General features: G+C 46.4%; 1 protein-coding gene across 2 annotated transcripts in view; it reads right to left on the bottom strand.

Moving 5' to 3' along the window:
• parn (poly(A)-specific ribonuclease (deadenylation nuclease)) overlaps positions 1-16,718 on the bottom strand; it is a 130,233-nt gene that overhangs the window by 14,174 nt on the left and 99,341 nt on the right. For both annotated transcript variants that reach the window (XM_059654095.1, XM_048552773.2), the window contains exon 22: positions 3,320-3,509. In XM_059654095.1, the coding sequence (XP_059510078.1) occupies positions 3,320-3,509 (190 nt within the window). The remainder of the gene's footprint in view (positions 1-3,319; positions 3,510-16,718) is intronic.

Here is a 16,718-nt window from a genome sequence, read left to right as displayed (position 1 = left end):
TGAGGAACTGTCCTGGACTTTCCACATAGATACAACAGCCAAGACAGCACAGCAATGCCGCCTCTTCCTCAGGCAGCTCAGGAAATTGGCACATGCGTAAAAGATCCCTCACCAACTTCTACAGATGCACCAGTGAATGAATACTGTCTGGGTACACAATGGCCTGGTATGGCAACCACTCTGCTCAGGATCGTAAGAAACAACAGAAGGTGGTGTACACGGCCCAGACCATCACGGAAGCCAGCCTTCCATCCACGGACTCCACTTACATGGCTCGCTGCTGCAGAAAGGCTGCTAACAAAGACCGATCGCACCCCAGTACTGATCTTCAACCACCTATCAGGCAGAAGATATAGAACCCTGAACACACACACACACACACACACGAGCAGCTTCTTCTCAGCTATTATCAGACTGAAGAATGGACTCACGAGCTTCAAATAATGCTGATCTGGCTAGCCTTCATTTTTCCTAGTGCACATCCTGTGCAATGTAACCTGTATACCTCCAAGTCTTTTTCATCTGCACATCCTTTGTATATTATGATCTGCCTGTAAACAAAGCTTTTCACTATATTCCAGTACATGTGACAATAAAAAAGACAAACAATCAACAGGGCAGAAGTTTTTTTAGCCCACGATTTGCTTCAGGGTATTCCTAAAGAGATAGATATGGAACAATAGTCAAAAAGCTGCAGAGGAAAGATGCATGTCTACAATGAAAAGACAAGTGGGGGAAAAGGAGGTTGGTAATTTACATCTTAACTATAATCGACCTACCTGAGGTCTCTAACTATTAACTTCAGTTTTGAAAGTTCTAATTGACTCCAACCTCAACTTTTGCCGATGCAGTGAATTAGAAATTTGTCAAATGCTGCTTTTCCCAACATTATTTCTCAATTTTAAAGGGAATGCTCAAATTTAAAGCTTATATTGTTTTACATTCTTACCAGAAGAACTAGTTACTCTCCATCTACCCTATACAGTCCTTTAATTACCTCAATATTTCAATTAAATAAACACTTAACACACTTGATGGAATATAATTCTATGTAACCTGTCTTCATACTATAAAGCTCGAGGGAAATTCTCATGGCCAGTTGCATATACCTGATCGAGGTGTACAAGGTAATGAGGGGCATGGATACAGTCGATAGCCAGAGACTGTTCCCCAGGGCAGGACTGACTGCCATGAGGGGTCATAGTTTTAAGGTGTTAGGAGGAAGGTATAGAGGAGACGTCAGAGGGAGGTTCTTCACCCAGAGAGTTGTGAGCGCATGGAATAGTTTACTAGTGGTAGTCGTGCAAGTGGAGTCATTAGTGACATTTAAACAACTGCTGGACATGCACATGGGCAGCAGTGAATTGAGGGGAATGTAGGTTAGGTTATTTTGTTTTTGTTTGAGGATTATTCCACGGCACAACATCGTGGGCCGGAGGGCCTGTACTGTGCTGTACTTTTATATGTTCTATGTTCTATATGATTGTGGATACTGAGCGATAGCAGAGTTGTTTCACGTTAGTCAAGATGACCTAAAAATAACAAAACTGGTACAAGTGCCAACTTAATGAGTGGAAGAGAAGTACCACTGGCACTGTTGAAACATGGATGAAACAGAGAGAGATTGATTATTTCAACAAAGTGCAAGCTGGGATTGAAAACTTGATTTGCTTGAGCTGAGAGTTAAAGAACAGTTGAAAAGAGTAGATACAAGAAAATTATACAAGTGACTGTCATTTCATTAATTCACTCAGTGTTCGCATAAGTTTTCTGCACTAACTCGAAACTCAGTTTCTCCTTCATTTATATTTATAAACTAGACAGAATGGGCAAAACTTTCAACAGAATATAAAATGGTTGATATTGGATTGGCTGCTTGTTATACATCCCTCTCACTGGCAAGGGAAAGGGTAGGGCTTTAATGGTTGATTAGTCAGGTACTTGGTTTCTGGCACCTCCACAAACTAAAACGCTCAATGAGCAATATGATTTAGGAGCTCCAAAACGCTCAAAGACCTCCCCGCTGATATTGCATAGTGGACTCTGTTAAAGAGGATTTTCAGTATCTCCTAAAAAAATGTATATTCAACCCAATTCAGTTTGTTGAAATTTGGCTTTAAACTTCTATTTCCATGTACACAAAAAGCAAGCTTTGGCAGCTTGGTTTGCCTGCACGGACCACACATTTATAAAACAATCCAATCTTAATAGCATGCTGCTATGTGAAGTCATTACGTCATTTTGCACTGAGCTCAGAGTACATTCAGGACAGAATGGAAGCTATCGTGCTATCATTATAACTGATTTCTTTGTTCCCAGGGCAACAGCTTGGGCAGAGAAACTAGCAATTAAAAGACTCTGAATCTTAATTAACTTGAGAACCACACCAGGATCTAATGTGGACTAACAGTAAATAAGCAGTGAATCCCACAGGCAAATGTAAACTAAATAAAAAAAAACACTTTCATGCCAACTACTGTCTCAAATGCCAGCTCAGACAGTATTACATGAGAATATAAAAATACCATAGCTTGAGTCTGAACATTAGAACTCAACATGATGTGAATGAACACAAGGTTTAGTAATACTGAAAAGCAAACCATTTCTTCAGTCCAGATTTGCTAAGCCTTATATTCTCAAATCAAGAATTCTCGACCATACTTTGTCAGTTTGCTAACTTTCACATTTCTCCTTCCAAATGAAGTCAGCAATTTTAATAACTAGCTGTGAAAGTGCTGGTAAAAATGGAGTTAAAAATTGTTATCTCAGGAAACAAAGTTCACATGATAACAAATTGGCAATTTATGGGTGCTTTTAGACATTTAAACCTTAAACTGCATGGACTGAATAGTTTGAAGTTCCTTATGCCTGAATCAGGAAATCCAATGGGAAAGTGCAACTGTCTGCAAATAAAACTTCCCAATTAAATGTTTAATTATGAAGTGTTTGCATATCATTGAACCACCATAACTTGATTTTTGTTTTGCCCCATTCTTCTCCTTAATGGCTTTCTTTTCCTACCAATGGGTCCAAAGGTAACATTTTGGCGTCAAAAGCTGTTTAATTCAAATGTTGGGAAGCTAAAATATTTAAGGTTGCAAGTTAATTTAATGCACAAACTTAAGAGCTGCAATTGAAGGCGCTCATCTTAACTTTACAGAAATAAGAAATACCCAGTATCCCATACTTCTGATTGGCACATTTAATGGAAGATTTAAGAAAAACTTATGAAATAAAAGTTAAAAGCAGAATTCACTGTCTACCTCCAAGTGTGGACTTACCTTCAAGTATAGTTTACTTTCAATTTTGCAGTACTCACCTGCTGAAATCAAACATCTGGTTAAAGTAAGGTTGTGGGGCATAGTGGGTCTTTAGCCTCTTCCTCTCCACTTCCTGCCAGCTTTCCTCTGTCCATTTCCGCTTGGTTTGTTTCTCCTCCTGCTTTTTCTCAATGTATTCTGCATATGTCTGGATTCGGTAACTCTCTGCATACCTGCTGGTGTTTACAGCTGAAGAGAAATACAGATAAATCAGGTCTTCAAACAAATCAGATCCAAAAAAGTTAGAAATATCTATCAAATCTGTGAAGGGAAGTTATAGAGAAATTAAATTTGAATTTTGAATGCTACCAATTTATGGTAGGATGGCAGTGTTACAGCCTGCTTTGCAGCACTGTTTTTAGACCTGCTATGAAAGTTGTCCTTTGGAAGTAACACCCTTCCAATGCTAAATATTTGGCATCAGAAGGGTCAGCTCCATTTCCACTGTGCCCAATCTACAGACTACAGACATTTAAATGGATATACTGTATCTCAGCCTATCACTTCGCTTTTCTGCCCCCCCCCCCCCCCATTCTCTTTGGCCTTTTTGGCTCATTCTCTGCTGTTTTCCCATCACCCAGCCAAGCTACCTTCCATTCCTCGTCTCCCAAGCTGTGCCATCCCAAATTCCTGCTTCAAGCCTCCACAATATTCTTCGACATTCCAATTCCCCAGTCATCACCCCAAGTTTGGTCCGAATTCCTCAAATGAACGTGGCATGGAGTGAGCTGGAAAGTACGGAGTAGAACTGTAGTAGTGGAAAGGAAAGTTGGACACGTTTTTAAAAAAAAATCTTATTCTAAGATAATGTGAATGGCACCATGTATGTACAGCAAAGGTACACACTTTTCACTGTATTTTTACATTGAATTTTTTTTCAACAGTATTCACTCTTGAAAACGACAATGTTGTCGAGGAGAATACTGAGATACAGGCTACGAGACTAGGTGGGATTGAGGTTCACAAGGAAGAGGTATTAGAAATCCTTCAGAGGGTAAAGATAGAGAAGTCCCCTGGGCCGGACGGGATTTATCCTCGGATCCTCTGGGAAGCCAGGGAGGAGAGCGCCGAGCCTTTGGCATTGATCTTTAATTCGTCATTGCCTACAGGAATAGTGCCAGATGACCGGAGGATAGCAAATGTGGTTCCCCTGTTCAAGAAGGAGAGTAGAGACAACCCTGGTAATTATAGACCTGGTAATTATAGACTGAGGTAATTATTTACCTCAGTTGTTGGTAAAGTGTTGGAAAAGGTTATAAGGGATTGGATTTATAATCATGTAGAAAAGAATAAATTGATTCGGGATAGTCAGCATGGTTTTGTGAAGGGAAGGTTGTGCCTCACAAACCTTATTTTGAGTTCTTTGGAGAAGGTGACCAAACAGGTAGATGAGAGTAAACCGGTTGATGTGGTGTATATGGATTTCAGCAAGGTGTTCGATAAGGTTCCCCACAATAGGCTATTGTACAAAATGCAGAGGAATGGGACTGTGGGAGATATAGCAGTTTGGATCGGAAATTGGCTTGCTGAAAGAAGACAGAGGGTGGTAGTTGATGGGAAATGTTCATCCTGGAGACCAGTTACTAGTGGTGTACTGCAAGGGTCGGTGTTGGGTCCACTGATGTTTGTCATTTTTATAAATGACCTGGATGAGGGCGTAGAAGGATGGGTTAGTAAATTTGCACACGACACTAAGGTCGGTGGAGTTGTGGATAGTGATGAAAGATGCTGTAGGCTGCAGAGCTGGGCTGAGAGGTGGCAAATGGAGTTTAATGCAGATAAGTGCGAGGTGATGCACTTTGATAGGAGTAACCAGAAGGCAAAGTACAGGGCTAATGGTAAGATTCTTAGCAGTGTAGATGAGCAGAGAGACCTCGGTGTCCATGTATGCAGATTCTTGAAAGCTGCCACCCAGGTTGACAGGGCAGTTAAGGCGGCATACAGTGTTTTAGCTTTTATTAACAGAGGGATCGAGTTCCGGAACCATGAGGTTATGGTGAAGCTGTACAAAACTCTGGTGCGGCTGCACTTGGAGTATGGTGTACAGTTCTGGTCACTGCATTATAAGATGGATGTGGAAGCTTTAGAAAGGGTGCAGAGGAGATTTACTAGGATGTTGCCTGGTATGGAGGGAAGGTCTTACGAGGAAAGGCCGAGGGACTTGAGGCTGTTTTCATTAGAGAGAAGAAGGTTGAGAGATGACTTAATTGAAACATATAAAATAATCGGAGGGTTAGATAGGGAGAACCTTTTTCCTAGGATGGTGACGGCGAGCAGGAGGGGGCATAGCTTTAAATTGAGGGGTGAAAGATATAGGACAGATGTCAGAGGTAGTTTCTTTACTCAGAGTAGTAAGGGAATGGAACGCTTTGCCTGCAACGGTAGTAGATTCGCCAACTTTAGGTACATTTAAGTCGTCATTGGACAAGCATATGGACGTACATGGAATAGTGTAGGTTAGATGGGCTTGAGATCGGTAATGACGGGTCGGCACAACATCGAGGGCCGAAGGGCCTGTACTGTGCTGTAATGTTCTATGTTCTCTATGAATCATTCATTTAAAACATGAATTCAATTTATAATGTGATTCTGTTCAGTTCAGTTTCCCTTTTTCAGCATCTTTGGAAGAACACACCAAGGCACCATCACTACCTTGTAAACAGCAATCCCATTCTTTGCTCACCATAGATTTTGTCTAACTTACATTTTGACAAACACCTACTCACTTCTCCCAGACTCCACCAAACACATCTTCCTGCAGAATGTATAAACAAGGCCATTGGAAAGAATGGCTTAATTGCACGTGCTTGTACTGACTGCATCAGCTGTCAAGGCCATGATGAGTGGTGTTGTGGTGTCTAGACTCTTAGTGAAAACTCCCTGCCAGAGTGGCAGCATGGCTTTTACAAAGAAACTTCACCACGGTCTTATGCTTCTGGCACCATTTCCTCTTTTGGGAGCTTCATTTTGTATCACAATTCTTGATTTCCCTTTAAAATTCTCATTCTTTACTTTTCACTAAAATCTTGCATCACTATATTCCACTAGCCCACCCAACATCCAACCCCACGAAAAAAGTATTGGCATGGAGCTTCTCCATCTACGATTTTTTCAAACCCCATTGCTGCCTTCTTTCACTCCAGTATTCACTGTCCTACTTAACTTTTCCCCCTTCACCGTGTAAACTCTCCTATCAATATTCATGGTCACACCTCAAATCTTGCCATCTCTCACTGCAAATATATTGTAGTGGCTCAATCACAAACAAGGCCATTACTGAGTGCTTTTTGAATACCTTGATACCACGTTCCACAACAACCCAACATGATTAAAAAAAACTAACAAAGAGAAGCGCAATATTTCTGGAAAAGCTCAGCAGGTCTGGCAGCATCTATGGAGAGAAAGCAGAGTGAATGTTTCAGGTCCAGTGACCATCCTTCAGGGTCTGAAGGTTCCTCACCTGAAGAGCCTTACTTGCACATCTTTGGACAGTGGGAGGAAACCAGAGTACCCAGAGAAAGCCCATGCAGACACAGGGAGAATGTGTGTGGAGTTTGCACAGTCACCCAAGGCTGGAATCGAATCTGGGTTCCTGGCACTGTGTGGCAGTGCTAACCACGCACCACCGTACTGGTAGTCAACACATTCAGTGAGGAAGCAGCTTGACCAGAAACAGAAAGTAACATCAAGCACTTTCACATTGAAATCAGGAAAGCATTGTTAACTCCAGCTGCATGGATCCTGGAGGTTTCATCTCAGATCTCAATTCTAACCACTCTTCACTAAACATTGCCCACCATTTTAAATGTTCTGGGAATCAGAAAGAGAAACAAATTACTGGAGAAACTCCACAGGTCTGGCAGTATCTGTGGAGGGAAAGAAGAGTTAACGTGTCATGTCCAGTGACCTTTCTTCTGGTGAGGAACGTTCAGACCTTGGAGGGGAAGGGTGGGGGGTCACTGGACCCGAAACATTTTCTCTCCACAGATGCTGCCAGATCTGCTGAGCTTTTCCAGAAATTTGTTTGTTTTTCTAAGAGAAACAACTCGCCCAAATAACATATAATAGTGCTGTATATCAGCATAGCTGCTCAAGCAACAGTAATTGGCCACAAGATTTTGAGAGACTTCCCAGGTGCATCTGGCTCAAATCTGGCATATTCAAATCACAACACAGTGTAGAACGTAATACCGAGTGACTGAACCAGCAGACCACCATTTAGGGAAATCCAGCATTTGAGAAAATTAACCCCAAAAGCAATATTCCACTGCACAGAATTCCTGAGAATTGTTAGAACAGTTTACAAATAAAGATTTCAACTGCTGTTCCTAAAGGTGAGTTCTCCCTGAATGTTAAAGATACAGCAGACTAATCAAAACATCCAACTCCGAAACATGTTAAATAGTTATCATTTCACAATTTCATAAATACCAGTTCTGTCTGTCGTCTTTACCAATGTTGCAGGATTTTGAGAGGTGAACAGCCAAATCATTGAGGCATACATATTATCAAAAAGTTAAAAAACGTAGTGAATATACTTAAGGCTGTTACTGGTTTTTGGAAACTAATTGGTGGCAAGGTGTTAATTGAAGCAGCTTCAGCTATGCACTGCCAGCCAATTATCATGCCAAAACGCTGGCTTGGTACAATTCAAAATGAACAGCAAATTTCAGGAATAAAAAGCAGAGTGAGAAAAGAAACAAAAAGCTGGTTAGAACTAGTGTCCAATCAGCACTATGTTTAAGATGACATTTAAAAAAATGTTATATGCAGCTCGATAGAATAATTTACCAACATTATTTCATGCCATAGCTGGTTTTCAACACAGTGCCTTTGATGTACATGCCAAGTCTTGGCACATGGCCAGACCTCCAGCAGATGAATCAGCACATTAAACTGGCTCTTGAGAGCACTGTGTCCTATTGTGACTCAAACTGTTTGGTGACAGCAATATTTCAGCTTGCTAAACACAATTAAACAATGCGAGAAACATTTCTCCCAAGTACGACATCTTCAAATTTTGAAAAATTCCATTGATTTGAGCAAAACAAACTAAATCTAAAAAAAGCCACCAAAGCCATCCAGAAAGAAAGCAAGCTAAATAAACTAAAGAAAAGTTAATCATTAACCCAAGCCTTGTGTTATGATACGGCTAAGGAGTTACCAATCCACTTACACTCCTGAAATAAGAACTTGAATAGTAGTGGATGCAATTAATTATAAACAGATGGATGTTCAGAACAACAGAAATGACTTGGCATTATCTACCATTAGGAAACAGCTGAAGAACAAAAAATTTAGTAGGTTTTGTGGGTTATATTGTATTTAAATTGGAAGTCATTGAGTCAGTCATTAATCTTCAGATGTAAAGTATGAATTTACATGTAATTTTTAAAAATTCATTCATGTGGGCATTGCTGGTTAAGCCATTATGGCTACCCATCTCTAACAGCCTGGAGGGCAGTTAAGAATCAACCACATTGTTCAGAGTAAAATCACATGCAGGTCAGATCAGCTACAGTCAGAATATCCCTTCCAGGAAATGACATTCGTGTTTTTCTACCCTCTTAAAAGTTACAAAATTGACAATGCATTTTTTTCACATTTATTTGACATTTTTGCTTGCAGTAATCTGCAGTACCAATCAAGCATTGCCAGCTCTGCCTTTGAACAGTCTTCAATTCAACAATAGGATTGCTACAGAGGCTCCATTATCACAACGTCCCCTATTTGGATAGAGCAGTAAAATAGTTTTACATCTGACAGAGCCACACAATCCGGACTGTATGGACGCAGGCCATTTGGCCCACAGAGTCCACACCAGCCCGCTGAAGAACATCCCAACCAGACCTACACCCCTACCCGTGTAACCCTGCATTGCCCATAGTTAATCCACCAAGCTTGCACTTTCCTGGACACTATGGGCAATTTAGCATTGGAAATTCACCTAACTTGCACATCTTTGGACTGTGGGAGGAAACCAGAGTATCCAGAGAAAGCCCATGCAGACACAGGGAGAATGTCTGTGTGGAGTTTGCACACAGTCACCAAAGGCTGGAATCAAACCTGGGTTCCTAGGGCTGTGCAGCAGTGCTACCCATGAGCCACTGTACTGGTAGTCAACACATTCAATGAGGAAGTAACTTGACCAGAAATAGAAAGTAACACCAAGCACCTTCACATTGAAATCAGGAAAGCATTGTTAACTACGGTTGGATAGATCCCAGAAGTTTCATTTCAGAGGTCCCAATTCTAGCCGCTCTTCACTGAACATTGCCCACCATTTTAAATGTTCATGATGTTCTCCATACCAGTTGCTAAATAAGGAGACTCAAAAAAAGTTTAGAAGATTCTTGACGAATCGTGATCAGCGTAACTCATTACAGTGAATAGCCAAAATGATCAAAATGAGTATTTTAAACTGACAATCTTCTGTCACTTTTTTTCAACCAGAAGTGGTAGTCTTTCCCTTCTTAAATTCTTTGTGAGTTGAATGCAAACCTCCACAACACTAAGCAACCCAGGAGAAAAACGAAAATCCTTGGTAAAATGTACAGTGTTGTAGTGGTTTACATTCAACTTGCAAAGATTTTAAGGGAAAGACTACCACTTCTGCTTGAAAACAAGTGACAGAAGATTGTAATTTAAATTACTCAATAAAAAGGGAGGGTAGGAGTTACAAGAAATCTCTGTGCAGAAGGCTGTTGGAGCATGGATCTAAAGGTTTCATATATTTTGAAAGAAACATGGCAGCACTTTCCAAACATTTTCCCCAGTGCAAATCCATCTTGACATTTTTAAATAGCTGTGATCCAGAGGAGCAAAAAACATGGAGGACTGGGTGGGGTTACTACATTTAGAGTTTAAGTCTTCATAAAGTACCACGTGGACCTCTACACTATTTTCAACAGAGTTCAGTCTTCCGTATTGGGCTGGTTAGGCACCAACTTAGAAAATACTCCAATGATTTAAAAGGAGCCATCCAGCTGTCAGTATTGGGATGACAGAGATGTCATCACTGGACAAGTAATCCAGAAGCCCAGGTTAATGTTCTGGTGATAGGAGTTCAAATCCCACCATGACTGATTGCAAAAATTGGAATTCGGTAAAAATCTGGAACAAACAAACAGTTAGCCTAATGGTGACGATATCAATTGTTGCAAAAACCCATCTGGTTCACTAACATCCCTTATAGGAGCAAACTTGTTTGATCTGGCCGTCATGTGCTTCCAAGCCTAAAGCAATGTGTGACTGACTCTTAACTATCTGCTGCACAATTATGAGCAATAAGTGCTGATCCAGTCAGTGATGCTTTATCCCATGGATGAATTTTTGAAAAATTTAGCAGCAGCTCCACAGTAGCCATCAGCTACCTCAGAGTTTACAATCCCATTGTGAGTTGTGATCTACTCTTTGGGAAATGCTGGAAAATGGTGATAGAATATGAAAGCATAGAAAAACATTCAAAGCAGATGGAACATCGCGGAGCAAAGGAATTAATTTTGGCATCTTGGCATATTGCTAGAGTAAGTCAATCAACTTTGCGGAATTAGAAATTATGATTTAAATCAAGTTTCAAATACTTGGGGTGCTCTAAACAATTTGTTGCTTGGATCTTGAGTGTTTGATTAACCTGGGCTCAAATTAAAAAGGAAAAAAAAAGGTAAAGAATTGGATTTAATTTAACTACTACACAAGAAATGTGGGTTACAGCCCCCCCCCCCCCACCCCCCAAGGCCAGACTGGAAGCATCAAGATAAAGCAAAACAGAAGGAAGTTGCAGGGAGCAAGAGAGAAGGGCGGTACACCAGAATCATATTTTTCCTGTCATGGTGGCAGCAATGAGGACAACTTGACATGTTTAATATTATAAAATATTCCAAGGTATTTACAGGAACAAGTTTGACATTGAACATAAGAGGACATTTGGACAGATAGGACCTTTTTAAAACTAGCTTCTGATTCAAGTTATCTTAAAATTAAGTCATAAATTAATTGCATTATTACAAAATTAAAATGTTCCATTGTTCTAACAGGACCGGATGGGGATGTTCCCAATGACCAGGAGTCCAGAGTCATGGGGCACAGTCTAAGGACACAAAATGGGCCATTTAGGCCTGAAGGAGGAATATCTTCATCCAGAGTGGTGACAATGTGGAATGTTCTGCCACAAAATTCAATATTTTCCAGAAAGAGATGAATATGGGTTGAGGGCTAAAGGGCTCAAAGGGCATGGTTGAGAGTGAGAACAGGGCACCAAGTAGGATGATGAACAATGATCATAATCGAATGATGGAGCAGGCTTGAAGCAGCAAATTGCTTACTTCTATGTTGAGAGAGATAAGGGAAAAGGAGAGGTTTGGGGAGGAAATTCCACAGCTCAGGCTCTCAGCAGGTGAAAATACACCTGCCAAAAGGTGACGTGATTAAAATCAGGAATGCTCAAGGGGCCAGAAAGTTTAAAAACAAATGTGCTGAAAGACTGGGTGTGGTTCTAGAGCGGGGAGAGGGGGTGGGAGGAGGGAAAAAGAGAGAGGGGGGGGGGAAAAGAAGAGAGGGGGGGGGGAAAAGAAGAGGGGGGGGGGAAAAGAAGAGAGGGGGGGGGAAGAAGAGAGGGGGGGGGAAGAAGAGAGGGGGGGGGAAGAAGAGAGGGGGGGGGAAGAAGAGAGGGGGGGGGAAGAAGAGAGGGGGGGGGGAAGAAGAGAGAGGGGGGGGAAGAAGAGAGAGGGGGGGGAAGAAGAGAGAGGGGGGGGAAGAAGAGAGAGGGGGGGGAAGAAGAGAGAGGGGGGGGAAGAAGAGAGAGGGGGGGGGAAGAAGAGAGAGGGGGGGGGAAGAAGAGAGAGGGGGGGGGGAAGAAGAGAGGGGGGGGGAAGAAGAGAGGGGGGGGGAAGAAGAGAGGGGGGGGGAAGAAGAGAGGGGGGGGGGAAGAAGAGAGGGGGGGGGGGAAGAAGAGAGGGGGGGGGGGAAGAAGAGAGGGGGGGGGGAAGAAGAGAGGGGGGGGGGAAGAAGAGAGGGGGGGGGGAAGAAGAGAGGGGGGGGGAAGAAGAGAGGGGGGGGAAGAAGAGAGGGGGGGGAAGAAGAGAGGGGGGGGGAAGAAGAGAGGGGGGGGGAAGAAGAGAGAGGGGGGGGAAGAAGAGAGAGGGGGGGGGAAGAAGAGAGAGGGGGGGGAAGAAGAGAGAGGGGGGGGGAAGAAGAGAGAGGGGGGGGAAGAAGAGAGAGGGGGGGGAAGAAGAGAGAGGGGGGGGAAGAAGAGAGAGGGGAGGGAAGAAGAGAGAGGGGAGGGGGGAAGAGAGAGGGGAGGGGGGAAGAGAGAGGGGAGGGGGGAAGAGAGAGGGGAGGGGGAAGAGAGAGGGGAGGGGGAAGAGAGAGGGGAGGGGGAAGAGAGAGGGGAGGGGGAAGAGAGAGGGGAGGGGGAAGAGAGAGGGGAGGGGGAAGAGAGAGGGGAGGGGGAAGAGAGAGGGGAGGGGGAAGAGAGAGGGGAGGGGGAAGAGAGAGGGGAGGGGGAAGAGAGAGGGGAGGGGGGGGGAAGAGAGAGGGGAGGGGGGGGGAAGAGAGAGGGGAGGGGGGGGGGAAGAGAGAGGGGTGGGGGGGGGGGAAGAGAGGGGGGGGGAAGAGAGGGGGGTGGGGGAAGAGAGGGGGGGGAAAGAGAGGGGGGGGAAAGAGAGGGGGGGGAAAGAGAGGGGGGGGAAAGAGAGGGGGGGGAAAGAGAGGGGGGGGAAAGAGAGGGGGGGGAAAGAGAGGGGTGGGGGGGGGGAAGAGAGGGGGGGGAAGAGAGGGGGGTGGGGGAAGAGAGGGGGGGGAAAGAGAGGGGGGGGAAAGAGAGGGGGGGGGGGAAGAGAGGGGGGGGGGGAAGAGAGGGGGGGGGGAAGAGAGGGGGGGGGAAAGAGAGGGGGGGGAAAGAGAGGGGGGGGAAAGAGAGGGGGGGAAAGAGAGGGGGGGGAAAGAGAGGGGGGGGAAAGAGAGGGGGGGGGAAAGAGAGGGGGGGGGAAAGAGAGGGGGGGGGAAAGAGAGGGGGGGGAAAGAGAGGGGGGGGAAGAGAGGGGGGGGAAAGAGAGGGGGGGGAAAGAGAGGGGGGGGGAAAGAGAGGGGGGGGAAGAGAGGGGGGGGAAAGAGAGGGGTGGGGGGGGGAAGAGAGGGGGGGGAAGAGAGGGGGTGGGGGAAGAGAGAGGGGAGGGGGAAGAGAGGGGGGGAAAGAGAGGGGGGGAAAGAGAGGGGGGGGAAGAGAGGGGGGGGAAAGAGAGGGGGGGGAAAGAGAGGGGGGGGAAAGAGAGGGGGGGAAAGAGATGGGGGGGAAAGAGAGGGGGGGAAGAGAGGGGGGGAAAGAGAGGGGGGGAAAGAGAGGGGGGGGAAAGAGAGGGGGGGGAAAGAGAGGGGGGGGAAAGAGAGGGGGGGAAAAGAGAGGGGGGGGGGAAAGAGAGGGGGGGGGGGGAAAGAGAGGGGGGGGGGAAAGAGAGGGGGGGGGGAAAGAGAGGGGGGGGGAAAGAGAGGGGGGGGGAAAGAGGAGGGGGGGGGAAAGAGAGGGGGGGGGGAAAGAGAGGGGGGGGGGGAAAGAGAGGGGGGGGGGGAAAGAGGGGGGGGGGAAAGAGAGGGGGGGGGAAGAGGGGGGGGGAAGAGCGGGGGGGGGAAGAGAGGGGGGGAAGAGAGGGGGGGAAGAGAGGGGGGGGAAGAAGGGGGGGAAGAGAGGGGGGGGAAAGAGAGGGGGGGGAAAGAGCGGGGGGGAAAGAGAGGGGGGGGAAAGAGAGGGGGGGGAAAGAGAGGGGGGGAAAGAGAGGGGGGGGGGAAGCGAGGGGGGGGAAGAGAGGGGGGGGGAAGCGGGGGGGGGAAGAGAGGGGGGGGGAAGAGAGGGGGGGGGAAGAGAGGGGGGGGGAAGAGAGGGGGGGGGAAGGGGGGGAGAAGAGAGGGGGGGAGGGGGGGGGAAGAGAGGGGGAGGGGGGGGGAAGAGAGGGCGGGGGGGGGAAGAGAGGGGGAGGGGGGGAAGAGAGGGGGGGGGGGGAAGAGAGGGGGAGGGGGGGAAGAGAGGGGGAGGGGGGGGGAAGAGAGGGGGAGGGGGGGGAAGGGGGGGGGGAAGAGAGGGGGGGGGAAGAGAAGAGCGAGGGGGGGGGGAAGAGAAGAGACGGGGGGGGGGAAGAGAAGAGACGGGGGGGGGGACGAGAAGAGACGGGGGGGGGGGGAAGAGAAGAGACGGGGGGGGAAGAGAAGAGAAGAGACGGGGGGGGGGGAAAAGAGAAGAGACGGGGGGGGGGAAAAGAGGAAGAGACGGGGGGGGGGGAAAAGAGAAGAGACGGGGGGGGGGAAGAGAAGAGACGGGGGGGGGGGGAAGAGAAGAGACGGGGGGGGGGGAAGAGAAGAGACGGGGGGGGGGAAGAGAAGAGACGGGGGGGGGGGAAGAGAAGAGACGGGGGGGGGGAAGAGAAGAGACGGGGGGGGGGGAAGAGAAGAGACGGGGGGGGGGGAAGAGAAGAGAAGAGACGGGGGGGGGGAAAAGAGAAGAGACGGGGGGGGAAGAGAAGAGACGGGGGGGGGGAAGAGAAGAGACGGGGGGGGGGGGGAAGAGAAGAGACGGGGGGGGGGGGAAGAGAAGAGACGGGGGGGGGGGAAGAGAAGAGACGGGGGGGGGGAAGAGAAGAGACGGGGGGGGGGGGGGAAGAGAAGAGACGGGGGGGGGGGGGAGAGAAGAGACGGGGGGGGGGAGAGAAGAGACGGGGGGGGGGGGAGAGAAAGAGGGGAGGCTACAGAGGGAACTGAAAACAAGGTCAGAATTTTAAAAATCAAGATACTGATATGAATGGGAACTGATGCTGTTCAGCAAACACCACAGATAAGCAATAACAAAAAAAGGGGGAATAAAATACACTTTGTAAGCAATCACAACTGCAAGGACAGCTTGACAGTACTTGGCACAGTACTTGGCCAAGCCTTAACTTGAGCATTTCTTTTCAACCGATGCTACTGGCAAAAATTTCTCCAAAGCTAACAAAATTACCCCTCCCCCAATTGTTAGAGTTGATGATTTAATAGGAAGGAATGTGAGGAGAACTGCTCAGTTGCTGACTCACTACTGCCCTTTCAAGTCGAAATTTAGATGCTGTAAAGAAACCACTCCATGTTTTTGTGTGAAATAAATAGTGTATTTCACCCAGTTCACTAGCCAACAACTAGACAGTACAGTGATGATGTAGCCATCTGCATTTTAATTCTCTTAATTAAATCTTCTGTTAAATGGGAAAGTCATGACACAGAAAAATCTCATGACACAAGTTTCCCAAAACAGGATTAAGGGCAATGACCAGAACCTATTCCTCTCCCCAGGTCAGATGAAAACAGACTTTATAATTTTCAAATCAACATTTAACATATGATTGATTAAAAACTCTGCATACATTTTGGATGAAGTTTGAAATGGAGAGAAATGAGAAAATTATGAAATTATGCCAATTTTCAAACTGTAAACAACTGTGGAATATTTAAAGACAAAATGTAACAAGTGAAGAGTTTAAAAATAATCCACATAGACCATTTCACTTTTGTGAAGACAACTGGAGAGGTTGGAACCAACTTTCAAATAAGTTTAAAAAAAACAAAGCAAGGTGCTGTAGACAGTCATTGATCTGAAGCACAAACACAGCCAGACTTCTCCCCCATGGGCTTCAGAACCCCTCATGAGTCCCTCAGGGTCAAAGGTGATCGGAAGATCACTGTACGAGGAAAACAACCATCAGTGATTTTCCATGATGTGGTCAATGAGTAGTCAGAGGCAGGTTCTAGAAGTTGCAGCAGCTGGCTGCTTTTGTTCAGGTAGAGAGAGACTTTACGTTAAAGATAACAAAAAGTGTGAAGCTGGATGAACACAACAGGCCAAGCAGCATCTCAGAAGCACAACAGCTGACGTTTCGGGCCTAGACACATCAGAGAGGGGGATGGGAAGAGGGTTCTGAAATAAATAGGGGGATAGGGGGAGTTGGACTGAAGATGGAGAGAAAAGATGATAGGTGGAAAGGGGAGTATAGGTGGGGAGGTAGGGAAGGGATAGGTCAGTCCAGGGAAGACAGACAGGTCAAGGAGGTGGGATGAGGTAAGGAGGTGGGATGAGGTTAGTAGGTAGGAGATGGAGGTGTGGCTTGAGGTGGGAGGAAGGGATGGGTGAGAGGAAGAACAGGTTAGGGGGCGGAGATAGGTTGGGCTGGTTTTGGGATGCAGTGGGGGGAAGGGGAGATTTTGAAGCTTGTTCCTACCTACTAACCTCATCCCACCGCCTTAACCTGTCCATCTTCCCTGGACTGACCTATCCCCTCCCCACCTATATACTCTCCTCTCCACCTGTCTTCTTTTCTCTCCACCTTCGGTCTGCCTCCCCCTCTCTCCCTATTTATTGCGGAACCCTCTCCCCACCCGACTCTC

This window comes from Stegostoma tigrinum, chromosome 23 (assembly GCF_030684315.1).
Source record: "Stegostoma tigrinum isolate sSteTig4 chromosome 23, sSteTig4.hap1, whole genome shotgun sequence".
Lineage (NCBI taxonomy): Eukaryota > Metazoa > Chordata > Chondrichthyes > Orectolobiformes > Stegostomatidae > Stegostoma > Stegostoma tigrinum.
This window is presented reverse-complemented; position numbering and strand designations above follow the sequence as displayed.